The sequence below is a fragment of the Herpailurus yagouaroundi genome, unplaced genomic scaffold, assembly GCF_014898765.1.
Source record: "Herpailurus yagouaroundi ecotype Mexico unplaced genomic scaffold, PumYag 196, whole genome shotgun sequence".
Classification (NCBI taxonomy): domain Eukaryota; kingdom Metazoa; phylum Chordata; class Mammalia; order Carnivora; family Felidae; genus Herpailurus; species Herpailurus yagouaroundi.
This window is the reverse complement of record NW_024412427.1, coordinates 33,029,808-33,045,657: the sequence shown is the minus strand read 5'-3', so window position 1 is coordinate 33,045,657 and position 15,850 is coordinate 33,029,808. Positions and strand designations below refer to the sequence as shown.

At 37.7% G+C, this 15,850-nt stretch overlaps 1 protein-coding gene across 2 annotated transcripts in view; it reads right to left on the bottom strand.

Annotated features, from left to right (window-relative positions):
* The window catches only part of XRN2 (5'-3' exoribonuclease 2), a 77,395-nt gene that overhangs the window by 46,814 nt on the left and 14,731 nt on the right, over positions 1-15,850 (bottom strand). For both annotated transcript variants that reach the window (XM_040447855.1, XM_040447854.1), the window contains 12 exons: positions 13,684-13,795; positions 12,105-12,163; positions 11,939-12,028; positions 10,996-11,068; positions 10,817-10,867; positions 10,200-10,357; positions 9,056-9,130; positions 8,836-8,969; positions 8,680-8,737; positions 8,489-8,596; positions 4,092-4,136; positions 2,340-2,471 (listed from right to left, as the gene is read on the bottom strand). In XM_040447855.1, coding sequence (XP_040303789.1) covers positions 2,340-2,471; positions 4,092-4,136; positions 8,489-8,596; positions 8,680-8,737; positions 8,836-8,969; positions 9,056-9,130; positions 10,200-10,357; positions 10,817-10,867; positions 10,996-11,068; positions 11,939-12,028; positions 12,105-12,163; positions 13,684-13,795 — 1,095 coding nt within the window. The remainder of the gene's footprint in view (positions 1-2,339; positions 2,472-4,091; positions 4,137-8,488; positions 8,597-8,679; positions 8,738-8,835; positions 8,970-9,055; positions 9,131-10,199; positions 10,358-10,816; positions 10,868-10,995; positions 11,069-11,938; positions 12,029-12,104; positions 12,164-13,683; positions 13,796-15,850) is intronic.

Here is a 15,850-nt window from a genome sequence, read left to right as displayed (position 1 = left end):
TATATGGCCAATACGTTAAAAAAAACACACAAAACTATAAAAATAAATTCAGGAAGGCGCGGTTGTATTTGAAACTGAGATGGGTATTTTCAGTCAGACAGATCTGAGTTTGAAATACCAAGTCCAACCTTTATAGGTTATACAGCCTTAGACAATTTACCTCTGTTAGCCTCAACCTGAAATGGGATAATGTTCTCTTTGGAGGTTATTGCGAGGATTAAAGGAAAATGATATGAACGATACGTATGAAAGATCAACAACACAGGCTGCCTACATGGCGTAAGGTGGGTCACCTTTCAAGAAGTCATCACTTTTATTTTTCAAACCCAACACTAAATCCATTTGGATTAAATTATGAGATGATATTCATAGCAATCATCTAAGTACAAAGAAGTTGGATAAAAAGCAAACTTTCCCAAACTGACAAACAAGATAAAAAAAAAAAAACAAACAGAAAACTATCTTTAGATAACAAATACAACTGCAACAGAAAACAAAAAGTAGCTTGTTCTTTAATACCAAATCTCTACTGCTCTTTTTTTGTTCTCTCTCTACCAACAAAAATAGTCTTTCCTGAACATACCAGATTTATACCAATTTATTCAAATTCCTTTTTAAAAAACTCTTTTTTGCAATCAAATTTTATCAAATGGCTGCAGATATAGTCAAACCATACTTTTCAGAACGCAAAACTTAAAAACACAGATTTATGAGGAAACAGAAGCCAGCTAGTAAAACATTAACAACGTTGACCATCAAGTAGACACTACTCAATACTGGACATGTCCAACAGCTTTAAAAAAAAAAAAAAAAGCACAAACTCTGTAACTCAAAAGGCAACCTTTAAATGAACTGGTAATTCAGCCTTGTGATTTCCTTAAATTTATAACATTCTAGATGAAAAACCCTCTACGCCAAGACTCCAACAGAAATAACTGTGTCAAGGGGAATTAAGATAGGATCAAATAAGCAACCTAATCACCAATCTCCCTATTCCTACTCCCATGGCAGACATTATTAATCAACGGTGGGTCTAGTCCTGTGGAGCTTTAGTATGATACTGGAATCTCTCTCAAAGCAATCACAGCTGGCCAAGTTTAACTCTGCCATACTCCCTGGGATTAAGAAAAAAAGCATTGTATCATCAACATGGTGTCTGACAATACAAGTCACTTAGTTCCACTCTGTGGAGAAGGCAGTCACTATTAAATGATGGACATCAGCCTTTTCTGTTCTATTCAAGTGCCTCATCGCATATCCCACTGTTAATGGTGAAAGGAATAAGACAAGAACACAAAAATCAAACAGAACAAAAAACAGAACAGAAACCCAGGCTGCTTCTCTCAGGAGATGCAAAATCTCAGTTCCCAAATTCCAAATCTAAGGTTCTAAAACTTCAAAATGGAAACTGGCGAGAATATAAATCAGTCTCCTAGTATGGCAAAGATTCCACAAATAGGACTGCCCTGTAATAAAGGATTTGAGCATAAATAGGATAACAGAATAATGAAACTTAAATATCAAAACTTATACAATTTCCTTGAATATATAACAAAAATTTACACTAGATCTCAAGCCTTACAAAACATATTTCCTCTCTCTATAGTACACATTTTCTCTCTTATGCCTACCAACCTGAAATAAGCAATCGTTTTGATTATTTGCTGTCCTTCAATTCGTGGTCTGTTCCCTCACCCCTGCTGCTACCCTGTCATGTGCTCTGTGCTCAGTGCTGCCACTGAACAACAGGAAGCTACTGGACAGAGTACAGCCTTGCTGGCTGAGATGATCTGCTTCTTCAGTTTGGATCACCAAGTTTAAACAAGGAAGGACTGCAGGTGGCAAATCCATTCAGTTCCTGAGTTTCTAAGTACAGAGCAACCAGAATTTGGATAGCGAGAGCTACCTTAAGATATATATTCAAATCTATTCCATTCCTGAGTTGGAGGGTAAGGGTTTGGGCAGTGAGAAGTGCTTATTTTTGACAGACTGGGATTAGTCTGTAAAATGTCCATAACTGATCCCTGGAAAGAAAGGGGAAAACCATTTTTCTCTCTTGTCCCCTTCAAGCTTCTAGCACCCAGTACCTTTGGTTGCATTACAGAAACCCTACAGCCTCTTAGCTATCTATATTTGCATGCATTTTCTTTTCTTTCATGTTATTTAGATATTTACATATTGATAATCATGGATTCAGCAAAGTTAAAAATATCTCAAGGCAAAAGAAATTGAGAAAACTACAAAACAACTCCAGGCTGAGTAACAAAATTCACACACAACTGCAAGAGACCTCTGATGGTCCCCACTTTTCAATGCCACATGAAAAGTAAGTCACTTACAGAGTTATTCTGCATCCTCATTTCATAGGCTGCTTGTCTTGGATTACTGGCTACTTGAGAACCTGGTGAATTTCTTGAACCCAAGGCATGTGGGGTTAATATTCCACCAGGAGAGAAAGCTGGTTGATCTCTCTAACATAAGTGGAAACAAATGTAGAAATTAAAATTACATCACAACACAGATGACAGGAAGAAAAGAAGGCAATGGAACAGGATTCTCACTGTAAGCACTTAAGGAGGAACTGGATTTCTGTTAGCATTTACAAACTGCTAGCACAATTTGATCTGATGGTAACTCACCCTGTAAACAATATCCTGTAACATTTAATAACTGTTTTAAAAGTACATAATACATTGTTCTGATACACAGAATCTACTCATGTCTCATTAAGCTATTCTATGATTCCTGACAATTTCAAAACACATTCAAGAAACAATTTCAGGCACATGAAAATAATAGAACTATTAAGGTTAAAAAAACTAGTCAAGAGTTTAATCTATACTTAGGAAAAACCATTTTTATTTACCCTTCACCTAGCTAGAATTTAACTCTTCACTTCCAATTAGAGCTGTAATTAGTGACAGTTGTGGCTGACTGATACAACACACTTGTTACACAGGTACTGACTGAAAGAAAATAGCAATACATAAGGTAGAAATCAAATATGCCCCTCTGAATCTAGTGGTTTTGAACATACCTGTAACAATAAGGAACTCTACTTTTCTCCCTTCCAGAGTCCCCAACTTGCTTACTTCTAATAAAATATAAAAATAAATGGGGTGCCTGGGTGGCTCGGTCGGTTAAGCATCTGATTCTTGATCTCAGCTCAGGTTATGATCTCACAGTTCGTGGGTTCAAGCCCCGCATCAGGCTCTATGCTGTCAGCACAGATTGTGGGATTGTGTCCTCCTCTCTCTGCTTCTCCCTGACTTGCTCTCTATCTCTCTCTCAAAATAAATAAAAATAAACTTAAAAAATATAATAATAATAGTAATAATAATAAAAGGCAGTCCTTAAACTCCATGAGTTTAAAATCTAGTAAAGAAGCAAGAAAAATAAGAACTAAAGAAGTAACTACAGAGCATTATGCAAGAAGTAAGAAAAATATCACAAGCAAAAGCAGCAGAGTTCAGAGAAAGGACTGCTAATCCTGGATGAGGGTGGAGGCCTTAAGAGAGGCCCTGGTGGAAAAGCTAAGATGTGAGGGAGTCGTGAAGTCAGAAATCCACTCGGAGCTAGCAAGTGCAGGCAATGCTCTGAGTCAGGAGGGACGTGATACATTCAGAAGACAGGAGGGAAAAGCCGGGCGGCTACAATCAGACCGGATCAGAGTACATTCTGCATGCCAGACTGAGACAGAAGTGGGTTCTGAGGGAACTACAAAAATCACGGGTCATTTCCAAGCAGAGAAACAACAGTTTCAGGAAGATTAACCTGACAGATGTAGACAGAATGCAGTAACTTTTAAGAGGATATAAAGGGTTGACTGCTTTTATTACAGAAACAATACCTGATAATGACAAAAAAATTCAAATAGCTAAGTGCCCCATGCCCATCAAGTGCATCCTTTCAGACTCCAGAGCTTAGAAAAAACACCAGCATTCTTTCTCTAGGCAAGACAGCAGCTGGGTAGACATTATGTCCCTAACCAACTCCTATCAGAGAAGAAATAAAGTAACTGCAATGAACATCTTTCTCCCAAACTGTAAACTTAGGCTATTGCCCATCTTACGAAATTAATTAAAACTCACCTTCATTCTCTTTCTTTTTTCTTTCTGTCGTCTTCTAAAACTGTCCTAAAAGTATAAAATCCACATATTCTGTCAAATAATTACACAAAAATGTCAGAGTTAAACATTACCAGGAATGATTTGGGAAACAATTTAAGTCTTAAAGGAAGACCCCAGAAACCTAGACATATATAATTAAACTAGGCAATGGACCATATGTTCAAAGTGGTGTTTATCAGAACCTTTGACGGACACAGATCATTCTAAATGGAGTTTAGATATAATTTGTTCCTCTTAATTTTTTTCACTAAGCTTTTGACATCATTTCAGGAAAGAATACAAGTCATGACAAAGACTCTTGGTTTCACCCTGGAGCAAATAGGCTGTCAATATGGAGAAGATGCAAGTAAGTAAGAAAACAAATAATTCTAAGTTTTAGCTGTATACAGTTAATAACCAAGATGTCCATTTAAAAACAAACTGACAATTTAATAATGAGCTTGTGTTACCTAAAAAGGGCTTGACCGTTCCTAATTCTGTAGCATGCATGGCACAGAGTGGGTAAAGAGAGAAGTGGGGCTCTATACAAACATCACCCCCCTGCCCCACACACCAGGTTCTAAGAAGTCAATCTAATGAAAGAAAGGAAGGAAATTCAGATGTCTGCCCTGCTCATTCTGAGCCAATTTAATCCACAAGAAAGGGTCCACTCTGCATGGATTCTTCCCCTCCGCTCATTTTCAAAATGTAGTCACGGTTTCAATTAAACAGGATTTGGGGTTGATCTTGTTTCCCACTAACTGGCCATTCAAAGGCCTCCCTGGCCCCAGCATTCCTCCCATGCCCAAGATTCTGTGAGAATCAAGGCACTGGAATGTCAACTGAGGTCCTATGACAGCCCAAAACAGGGGCTAGAATTACTGTACTGACCGCCACCTTACTAGCTGCACTTCTCTGCTCTTCCAGATCAGTAATGCCAACTGTAAAATAACATCCTTAAATAAGATCTTTAATTTGTACTTTCTGTCAAAAGAGAAGCTGAATGTTGGATATATGGTGAATGACTACCTTAAAACCTCCGAAGATATGAAATGCACCAACTTCTTTAAACAAGATTTCCTCTCCATCTTTAATGAAATGTCTCTTATCTAGGGCACCAATGAGCTACAGACTGTAAAATTCACTAGTCAGTTTTCAGTCCACATCTGACCATGACTCTCCATCTTGAATCATGCTCTTCACTTGGGTTCCCAGCCACTACACTCACCTGGTTCTCCTCTTTCACTCTTGCTGCATGCCTTTGCTCCTTGACTCCCCAACCTCTAATGTTAGTGTTCCTCTGTGCCTAATACTTGGACTTTTCTACTCTCATGAGAATAGTCATCTGGTCTCATGGCTTTAAACACCATGTAAATGGTGATGAGTCTCCAACCAGGACCTCTCCACCACCTCCTAGTCTTCTTTATCAGTTACTCAGACCATTTTTCAACTGCTCAGACAAAAATGCCTTGGAGTCATTCTTTATAACTTTGCTTCTCTCAGCCTAACATCAGCCAATCCAGTGGCTCTACCATCAAAACATATTCAAATTTCAACTACCTCTTATCATCTCCACTGCCACCATGCTGGCTCCCTTGGATTGCTGCAAAAGAGCCTCCTACCTAGGCTCACTACTTCCATATAGTCTCAATACAGCAGCTAGAGTGATCAATCCTTTCACATGTGCCAGATCTTGTTACTTCTATACTCAAAGCCCTCCACTGATGTAGAATGAAAGCTAAGTCCTCATAATGGCCTACAGGATCTTCCCAGAATGGGCCCTGAATCATTGTTCTGATCTCTTCTGTCACTTCCCTCTTGTTTCCTCTGCTCTTGACATACTGGGTCCTTACTGTTCTGTCAACATCCTAGGTACACTCCCTACAGCCTCTGCACAGCCTATTCCCCCCGGCTTGAAATGCTCTTCTTACAAACACCTGTATAGTTTACTTCTTCACATTCTTAAGGTCTTTATTCAAAGTCATCTGTCAGTGAGGCCTTCTCTAATCACCTTTTCTAGAACTGCAATGACCTCATATCCACCTTCCCAGATATTTTCTCACCTGCTTTAATTTTCTTCATGGCACTCATCACTAACATATTATATACTTTACTTAGTTTTTGTGCTTATTGTCCACTTCTGGAAGAATGTAAGCTCCATAAGATCAGGAATTTTTGTCAGCTTTTTTGTATTTTTTTTTGTTAGATCAATGACACTCAGAATACTATCTGGCACATGATAAATACTTAATAAATATTTGCTGAATATTTGCTGAATAAATGAGCATTTGTGAGATAAGACAAACATAAAAGCTTATAAAATAAAAAGCATCACCTTCAACTGCTCAATTTTAGTAACAAATATTGATGCATCACTTTTCTACCATCTATTTTGTGCTATGAACTCCTCTGGAAATCAGTCAAAAGCCACAGACACACTTTCCAGGAAAAAACATATACCTGGATACTTTTACATTGAATTTCTGAGGGTTCATAAATTTCCCCCAAAGACCAACCTTGCTGATGAACACTGTATGATGTCAAGGAACACCAAAAAAGATCCAAAGCTGTAAAATACCCTCTCTGCTAGTCCAGTTGGAAACCATATTAAGTATTTTGGTATCTATCAAATCCCATAATCCTGCTCTAATGCCAAATATCACCAATATTTATTAGTACAAAGTCTGCTAAAGCCATGTAAGAGCGCTGTTCTAATAAAAGTTTTTATATCAAGTAGTACACAGTACATACGTTTTTTTTCTTAAGCATTTGTAAATGGAAGTGGGTCAAGTGGAGCCACTGTAATTGTTGATGATTTAATTAAAAATGGCTATTCTGGTAGACATTTGATATCCCAAAGTTAGTTCTGTTATTTGAACCTTACATGTGAAAATTTCTTGCCACCACAGTGGATTACCAAGTACCAAAGGCTTCGGAAGGAATGCTTACAGTCCACTCACTTTGCTACATAAAATGGTACCCAAAGTTCTAAGAAAGAGATCACCAGCTACAGTAAAGAAAGTTGAATAAAATATTGTCAGATATAATGACATGTTTGAATCTGACAGGAGGTCACAAAGCAACGTAGCAGTATTACTATATTGCTATTTGCTCAAAATAGGCCTATGAATTCGCTTAAGATCTGAAAGGACTTCCTTCATTCTCTAAGAAGCTATTATCTGCTCATTTTACCCACTGTTTGCCTTGCCCCCCTTAACCCTCCCCCACAACCATCCTCCAAGCCCCTCTGCCTTCAGGCTGCTGCCCTTCCTCCTCACTGACTCCGAGGGCCTCCAAACCCCTGGCCACAGACTAGGGGCCTGTCCATCTTTTTTTTTTTTTTTTTAAATTAACTTGTTTTATTTTCAACTTTTTAAAATTTACATCCAAATTAGTTAGCATATAGTGCAACAATGATTTCAGGAGTAGATTCCTTAGTGAGGGGCCTGTCCATCTTGCTTGGACACCTCAGACAACACAAATGGATTCTCTTCTCTTTAGGGATTTCCTCCCCTCTCTAGAACTGGTCCCTCCCCCTCCTTAAAGGTCCATGTTTCTCAAGGTTTCTGTTGGAGGCACTTTCACTCCACACAGGCTCCCAGGGACTTCAAGTTCACACCCATAGCTTGAAGTACCCCCCACCTGCTAATAGTTCTCCAATCTCCTTTCAGAAGACTTCTGCCCTGAGCTTTACACAAATCCATCTAATTGCTTCATGGACTTTTTCCTCTCCAGTATCCTATGGCCTCTCAAACTTAGTATCTCCAAAATCAATTCAATTTCCATCTTGTCCCCACCCTAACCTGCTCTACCCCAAGTGCTTGCTATTCTCAGTGAATGGCACCAGGAATCTCCCAACTGCCTGAGCCAGAAACCCAGACTCTCACCTAAGCATTTACCCTATCACATGTAATCAATTTCCAAGTGCTTCCAAGTGCTTCTGCCTTGGCTGATGCAGTCCAACCCTGATTCCCTACACTCTACTACCAGAGTACAAAGTTCCTTGGTCTTAACCTGTCTTCCAGGGCATAAATATTTCCTATAAAACATGGCAGCCACAAGTTCAATCCCAGCATTCTTCTAGTGTTGGCATCCTCATTTCATAGCCTACTGATCAGACAGGTGTTTAGATTTATATCTTAAGATCATGAAGAGAGAAAAAATTACAATGCAACTCACACAGTGTACAATACATAGTTCCACACAGCAAGCATCACAACCTTTATAAAATAAAGCACTGACCACTCATGATTATGTTGGTGTTTGATACACTATAATAATATAAGAACGCACTCAAAGAGGTTAAAAGTACAATCACAGGATCATCATAGCCTATTAGAGACAGGAGCAATTTAGCTACTGCAATAGAAACACTTTACCTCATCATCTTTTCTCTTTTTAAAAATGCTATCCTCAACTTCACCAACTGCTAACATGATCATCTGTACTCTTTGCAGATTGACATAACCACTTTCTGTAAGGTAACCCTGTAAGTGATAAAATACATGTAAAATGATCTTCTTATAAAAGCAAATACTTCTGTTTTGAAATTATTCAAGAGTGAACTTACCCCAGTTTTGTGTACCACATTTTTGTATATGTTAACCAAACGGTCAATTGCACCTTCCCTGCCACCAGGAAACAAACATTACGCATTAGGACCAGTGTGCACTGTAAAGGCAAGACGGCTAAACACTAGTGTGAAAACTTACACAAACACACATACCTAATTTCTAATGATGGCAGGTGAGGAAGGAAGTCATTTCCCACAAAGAAGCACATGAAGACCCAGTCATCAATGCTCCTCTCGACATCAAATGTGAATGGTAGGCTGGCCATGGTGAGCTCTCTTTCCAAATACTACAACGAGAAAGAAATGCTGCCATTAAAGCTATCAAAAGCCACCCTGCTTCAGAGCACCGATCCCAGTGTTTACTGCTACATACCTCACGAAGAACATTAAGACGAAGGAAGATAAATTCTCCTTCTGCACAAGGAAGACTATCTGCAAGTTCATCATGCTGCAGGAAAGTGAATCAAGATTAAACAAGTATACTCTAAACCGTCTCATTTTTCCCAACTCAATAAATATTGTGACTTTCTCTAAAGAGAAATTTTACAAGTATTAAAAAAAATGGAACTCACCAAACCATCTTAAAAAATTATCCATAATCCCAATCACACCTAGACCAGGGATCAGCAAACGCTTTTGCAAAAGACCAGATAGTAAACATTTTAGCCTACAGGACACACATATGGTCTCTGTTGCATATTCTTTCATGTTTTTCTTTTTACAACTCTTTAAAAATGTAAATACCATTCTTAGATCATTTGTCAAATCTGGAGGGCTGTAGCTTATCAACCCCGACCTAGAGCCAGCCAATATTAACATTTCAAGGTATATGCCTCTAGACCCTCCTCTGTGAATATACAGTATATTTTTTACCTCCTTTTTTCACTCAGCATGTCTTTTAAAGAGGCACCATATTCTCAAATCAGATAAAAATCCATTCAAAGGGGACTGAGTATAATCAAGTGAACCCAAAATATGTAGGAGCTAGGGGTAACTTAAAAGTATCAAGATTAATATATTTGATTTATACTTCTTTTTAAAAAAATAACCATCTGAAACAAATACTTCTACAAACAAATCATGTACAAGAAGCGTTATTAACTAGGAGACCTAAGACTCGTGTAGATAAAATAAGCTATGTTAGAAAAAACGGAGAGAGTAGAAAGAATGAATGCATGCATGCTTTTCAAACCACGTTTCCTTTAATGAGTTCCGAAAGACACATTTCTGTGAGGGGTAACAGAGCAAGTAGGTAAAAACTGAATCAACTAGTCGGTGCTCTTTAAAGTCTTTTTTTTTATCCATTTTAAAAATGAAGCAACCTATGGAAACCAATTTGACAATAAATTTCATATATAAAAAAAAAAAAATGAAGCAACCTGAATATACTTAATGCCATTGAACTGTAAACTTAAAAATGGTTAAAATAGTATATTTTATGATACATAGACTTTATTACAACAAAAAATAAAACAGAAAAATTTTAAATGACAGAACTACCATCTCAAAGTTCTTACCTTTCCCTTCTTTTCTCTTGGCAAACCTTCACAGTCCTTGACCTCATGTCCAAACTGATTACAAAGACCACATGGTTTGGGTTTGTTTGGTTTGAATTCTTCTCTAATGATGGTAAAGTTGGGTTCGTGTGTAGCAAGGCCGAGCATAATGAGATCAGCTATCAATCAACAATGACAAAACACTGAACAGTAAGCACTTCGAGAAGACCCTACCACAAACAACGATAGAGGACACCACCATGACAGAAGACACCAACACAAAGAAAAGCCCAAACACATAAATAGAAGTGGCAAAGCCAAAAAGCCAAAACTTCTTAGTAGTTCTCAGCTAACAAGTTGTCCTCCAGACACATGGGCACAGAATGTGGACTACCATTCAAGAGTCAACACTTGGGGAAACCTTCCATTTGAATAGCATGTGCAGCAGTATCAAAAGATTGAAAAATATATAAATAAACATTAATCACAGATTAAACAATACCAGTTCCTTCTCAAACATAAAATAAGCAAGGCATTTTAGAATTTCCAGGCAATCATGAATAATCCATTACTACACACAAACCCATCAGCTTGTTTTGCTTTAATCGAAGAGAATCAAACCCAAAGAATAAACTTACCATCTGCTCCACATAAGCAATGATGAGTGTTTGGGTCATGGTTAGGCTGGGCTAAAGAGGGGGGAGAAAGATGTATTATATTTTTATAAATGTATTTTATACCACAGGAATATATTTTCTATACAGTGGCTTATCTTTTTAATAGAACATATAACAAAATATTTATAAGGAAGTTTTACCTCTTTGTCGTCTAATATAATCCATGATTTTGTGTTCTCCTTCACCAGGAGCACTAGCATCAGATAAAATAACCTATAAGAAACAGTTTTTAACACTTTCAGTTCATCCCCAATTTTCTAGCACAAAAAAATCAAAACTGAATACCTTAAAATAAATTGGGATAATTCTACTAAGATAGTGTCATTAACTGGGAAATTTTCATAATGTGTGTGTGTTAAACACCAAAACTGTTTCATTGGTAAACTTATTACATGGACTAGAAAAATGAAATGTTTTGGTCAAATTTAGCTAAGGAAGAATTGATCAGCTTACAAGTTTCTAGTATTCTCACTGCTACCCAAGGATACAGCCACTAAGTATATAAGCCCTGGGAATAATCACTAAAAGATACCCATTAAATATAATTTACTATGTCTAGTTTATAGTGAAACCATCTTTGTACTTAAAATTACATAAAAGTTCTTCATTTAAATTTTACTTAAACACTTAGGAGAACACAGCTCTTCTTTAAAGGCAGTCCCATAACTTTAATCTTGCTGCATTTCAATTTATAACAACAGAAGTTTTAACTTAAAAATTGCTTTCCTGTATATATATATACACACACACACATCTATCTATCTATCTATCTATCTATCTATCTATCTATCTACCTACCTACCTACCTACCTACCTATCTACCTACCTACCTATCTACCTATCACAGGTTCCATTTTAAAGCTTCACAGTGATGGTAAGAGGACAAAATTGGCATTGAGAGAAAATTCAGCAGTCTAAAACTGGACCATGCAGGGCACCCCATCTCTAATAACCCTGGAAGCTTCTCTTTCCTCCGACAGTCAACAGCATTTTACGGGGGGGGGGAGACAGTATCAGTCAAATCAAAGTACAGCCTAAAATGATCACTCTTATCTTTCTCGAGTACCAAAATGTGAAACTTACTGTCAAGTTTTTCCACCCAGGGTCATTATTTAAACGATCAGCTATGTAATAGCGAAGGCATTTAGCAAGATTGTCCATGAACTCAGTTCCCTAAAATGATAGAAGGAAATAAATTAACCTACCATTTAAGAGTTAGCAATAGCTGGCAAAGTATGAGACTACTTACTGGTGTAATACAGTTGCTGTCAAATCTTTCTTTTATTTCTTCTGGAGGAAGAAAGCCACCTAGAGAAAAAAGAGGCAATGTTTTGTTCTCCCCATAAAAAGTGAGGTAAATTACCCAGTATTAAACCAGAACAAGAAAAACAACCAGTTCAAATACAAAAGAAAGGGAAGTGTTGTCACCTGAGGAATAAATGTTCCCCATTTTGGGAAGAAAGTAAGATTCATCCCTACAAATTTAATACAACACTTAACATGACCATCAAACAATATACGGTATACAAAAAGATACTATAATATAGAAATATGAAAATTATGGTATTCTTCATGATGCCCTCAACAGCAGAACACACACACACACACACACACCACAAACACACACAGGTTAGGAGTTCTCATTTTGACGATAATTCCTGAGATAAAGGCACCTTAGAAAAACAAAATTAAAGTGCTGAGTTTATTACAGCTTTATATGATAAGACATAAAATTATCACTTGGGATATAAAAGTCCTATTTGTCGTATTACTTTTTTCAAGACAAATATATTTCAAAACATCTTCAAGAAAGAAGACATCTTTAAAATCAAAGACTATCTTTCATAAATACAAACACGTTTTAGCATAGTAATCACAAGCTGCAGCTATAGTTACTATGCAGCTGCACACATCTAGCAAATTCAAACAGAAAATGTATCATAATTGCAGGCCTGAGCTGACCATGCTAGCGTATCCTTTTTTCACTGGCAAAGTACACTATCCTCACCCAATGAATCATAGCTTTCTTGGTCTATCAGATTGCCTTACCTAACAAAACACCAAACAAATCATCCTGCTAAAGCCACACCGAACTCACAGGTAAGTGTCTCAGTAGAGAACCAGTCCCACTAAGTATCAGGACTCCCTGACCTTCCTCCCCTCCAAGACTGTGGCAACTTCTACCCATTAGTACCCACTTCTCTCCCTTATGTACCCACTAGGAATTCCAAGGCTCTAGAGGAACTACAAAAATCACCCCCCAAACCTCCCCCAAATCAAGGGAACCCTGGGTACTTCACTGCCTCAATGCCTGTTGCATCCACCTATACTGAAGTGTGAAAGCCTGTAAATATGGATCACATCATCCTGGGCCTCCTCTCACAGACCTCTGAGTTCCAAAAAGAAGCAATAAGCAAGCTACCAAGACTGATTTGAGGAAAATGTATACAAAACTGTAGCTTTCTACCAGCCCGCATAGAAAAAACAAATAAGAAGCACTCTTAATGTATCTCTCCTCTACAGATACATAAAAGTTAGCTGAAGAGCTGTGCTCACCTTGAAAGGGATTGACCATCTCCTTTCCCTACCAGAATTCCTTCCTTTTTATTCCCAAGTTTCCCTTTTACTACAGAGTTTGGAAAAGAAAAGTTTGTTAGTGGGAGTGACGGAGTCCATTAACTATTTTTGACAGTGAACATAAATCTTCCGTGGATATTCTGGATCCTAATTAAATTAAAATCATTCCTGTTCCGAGGGAAAGTTCACACACCCTCCCCATTCTATATATATTTCATAAGAAATCCAACTTCGAGATGCATATTCTTTACCTTTTGACAGTATTTCTTCCCTGACTCGCTGCTTCTCCACTGCTGCTTCCATTCCTTCTTTTGATGCTCTGAACCTCCTGGAACGCTGCTGGTTCATTTTAGCACGTGGTGCCTGAAAACATTATTTCATAGTCACTTGATGCTATTTGAAATATGTCCAACTAAATCTGTACATTATTTTCAATCAGTTGTCCTTATAAAAATAGTATACTAAAATGGAAAAGTAATATACATTATCCTTTCATGACAGATAACTCCTAAGAACTTAAATTTTGGGCCAAGATCCTAAAAGCTAACTTCAGTCAGGTGAGTGACATGTCAAACAGACAAACATCCTAAGAAGCCACTTAATACTGCAGAGCCCACAACCCAATGCCACTTCCACTGGGTTATAGTCCTTCAAGGCACCCAAGAACAGCAGCTCACTTTATTCAAAGACTCAGCCAGCATGTGATGAGTAGTTACTAGTACATAGAGGACTGGGAAGACCTTACATCCATGCCTGCCTAAAAGGAAGGATGGTCTCCACATGGGATTCACCATGCCCCATGAAAGCAACAGAAAACTACTTCTTAATCTGTAGGACCTCAAGGCACTTCTATTTTTTTTAAATTTTTTTTTTTAACATTTATTTATTTTTGAGACAGAGAGAGACACAGCACGAACAGGGGAGGGTCAGAGAGAGAGGGAGACACAGAATCTGAAACAGGCTCCAGGCTCTGAGCTGTCAGCACAGAGCCCGACGTGGGGTCCAAACTCACGGACCACGAGATCATGACCTGAGCCGAAGTCGGACATGTAACCGACTGAGCCACCCAGGCGCCCCAAGGCACTTCTATTTTGTATTTCCCACAATAAGGTAGGAATGATTACCACTCCGTCTCTACAAAGCAGGTAGAGAGGGAACAAAGTTTTAACAGGAAATACTTTTAAATCACTCTTACCAAATGTAATTTAAAATCACTGTGTAAGTTTGAATGAAGTGAACTGGACTCTAAAGTTTTTAAATTCCTGAACTTCATTTTGGGGTTGGAAGGAACTCTTGAGTATCCTGTCTACATAAAATAAATTATTTTAAATTCTCTTTAAATAGTTCCCTTTCCTACAAAATAGTTCTATTTTGTATTAAAACTATTAAATTATCTTTAAATAGTTCCCTTTCCTACACCTAATCTAATGTAAGTACCAAGTTCTTTGATCTACATTTACATTTAAACAAACCCATGTTATAGACACGAGTGAACAAACAGGCAGACAGACATACAGACACTCATACAGATATGCACATAGTTTATACTTGACCTAGCAGTTAAGGATACACTGGATGTAAACTGACAGATTTTCTTCAAGAAATTTCACCAATGTGAGTCAGAATATGCTCCAAATAAGATATTCTTATCTCCTCTATTCTTTATTGCACTTTAACAGAAACTTAATAAGTTATCAAGTAGCTAAGATTTTTCATTGAATAAAAAGAACCTTACAGAAAAAGTTCATCTTCTTGTACCCCAAGTTTTCTAGTTCAAAATCATTCTATTATCTACTAGGATTACTAAATCTAAAAGAAAGAGAGTCTATTTGTATAAAGCTAAATAAATTTTAGGGTTATAATTTACTTTAATTTTCCTTGAACTCTGATATATAGTGTGCTGGTCATTTAGAAGTTAAGCTAGCTGGTTTATCATCCTAGGTCAGTAAGTAAGTTACTGCCCTCTTAAAGCATTCTGATGACTGCTCACTGCCTATAAGATAAAACCCAAATTCCTGAAGTAAGGCCTTCTCAAGTCATTGCTTGCTCTATTTCCCTTTCTGATCTAAAACACCTATGATTTCCCAAATTTGTCAGTGTGATTAAAGGCATGGCTTTGAGAAATCTGGAAGGCCTTCTTTCTTCCCATCTATTCCAGCAATTCCACTCCCCTCCCCACCTGTTATTCTTTATGCTTCAAGAAATGGGACAAAAGTGGAGCACCTGGGTGGCTCAGTCGGTTAAGCATCAGACTCTTGATTTCAGCTCAGGTCATGATCTCATGGCTGTGAGATTTGGGTTCTGCACCAAGTGTGGAACCTGCTTAGGATTATCTCTTTCTCTCCCTCTACCTCTCCCTCAAAATAAATTTGAAAAGGAAAAGGAAAAGGAAAAGGAAAAGGAAAAGGAAAAGGAAAA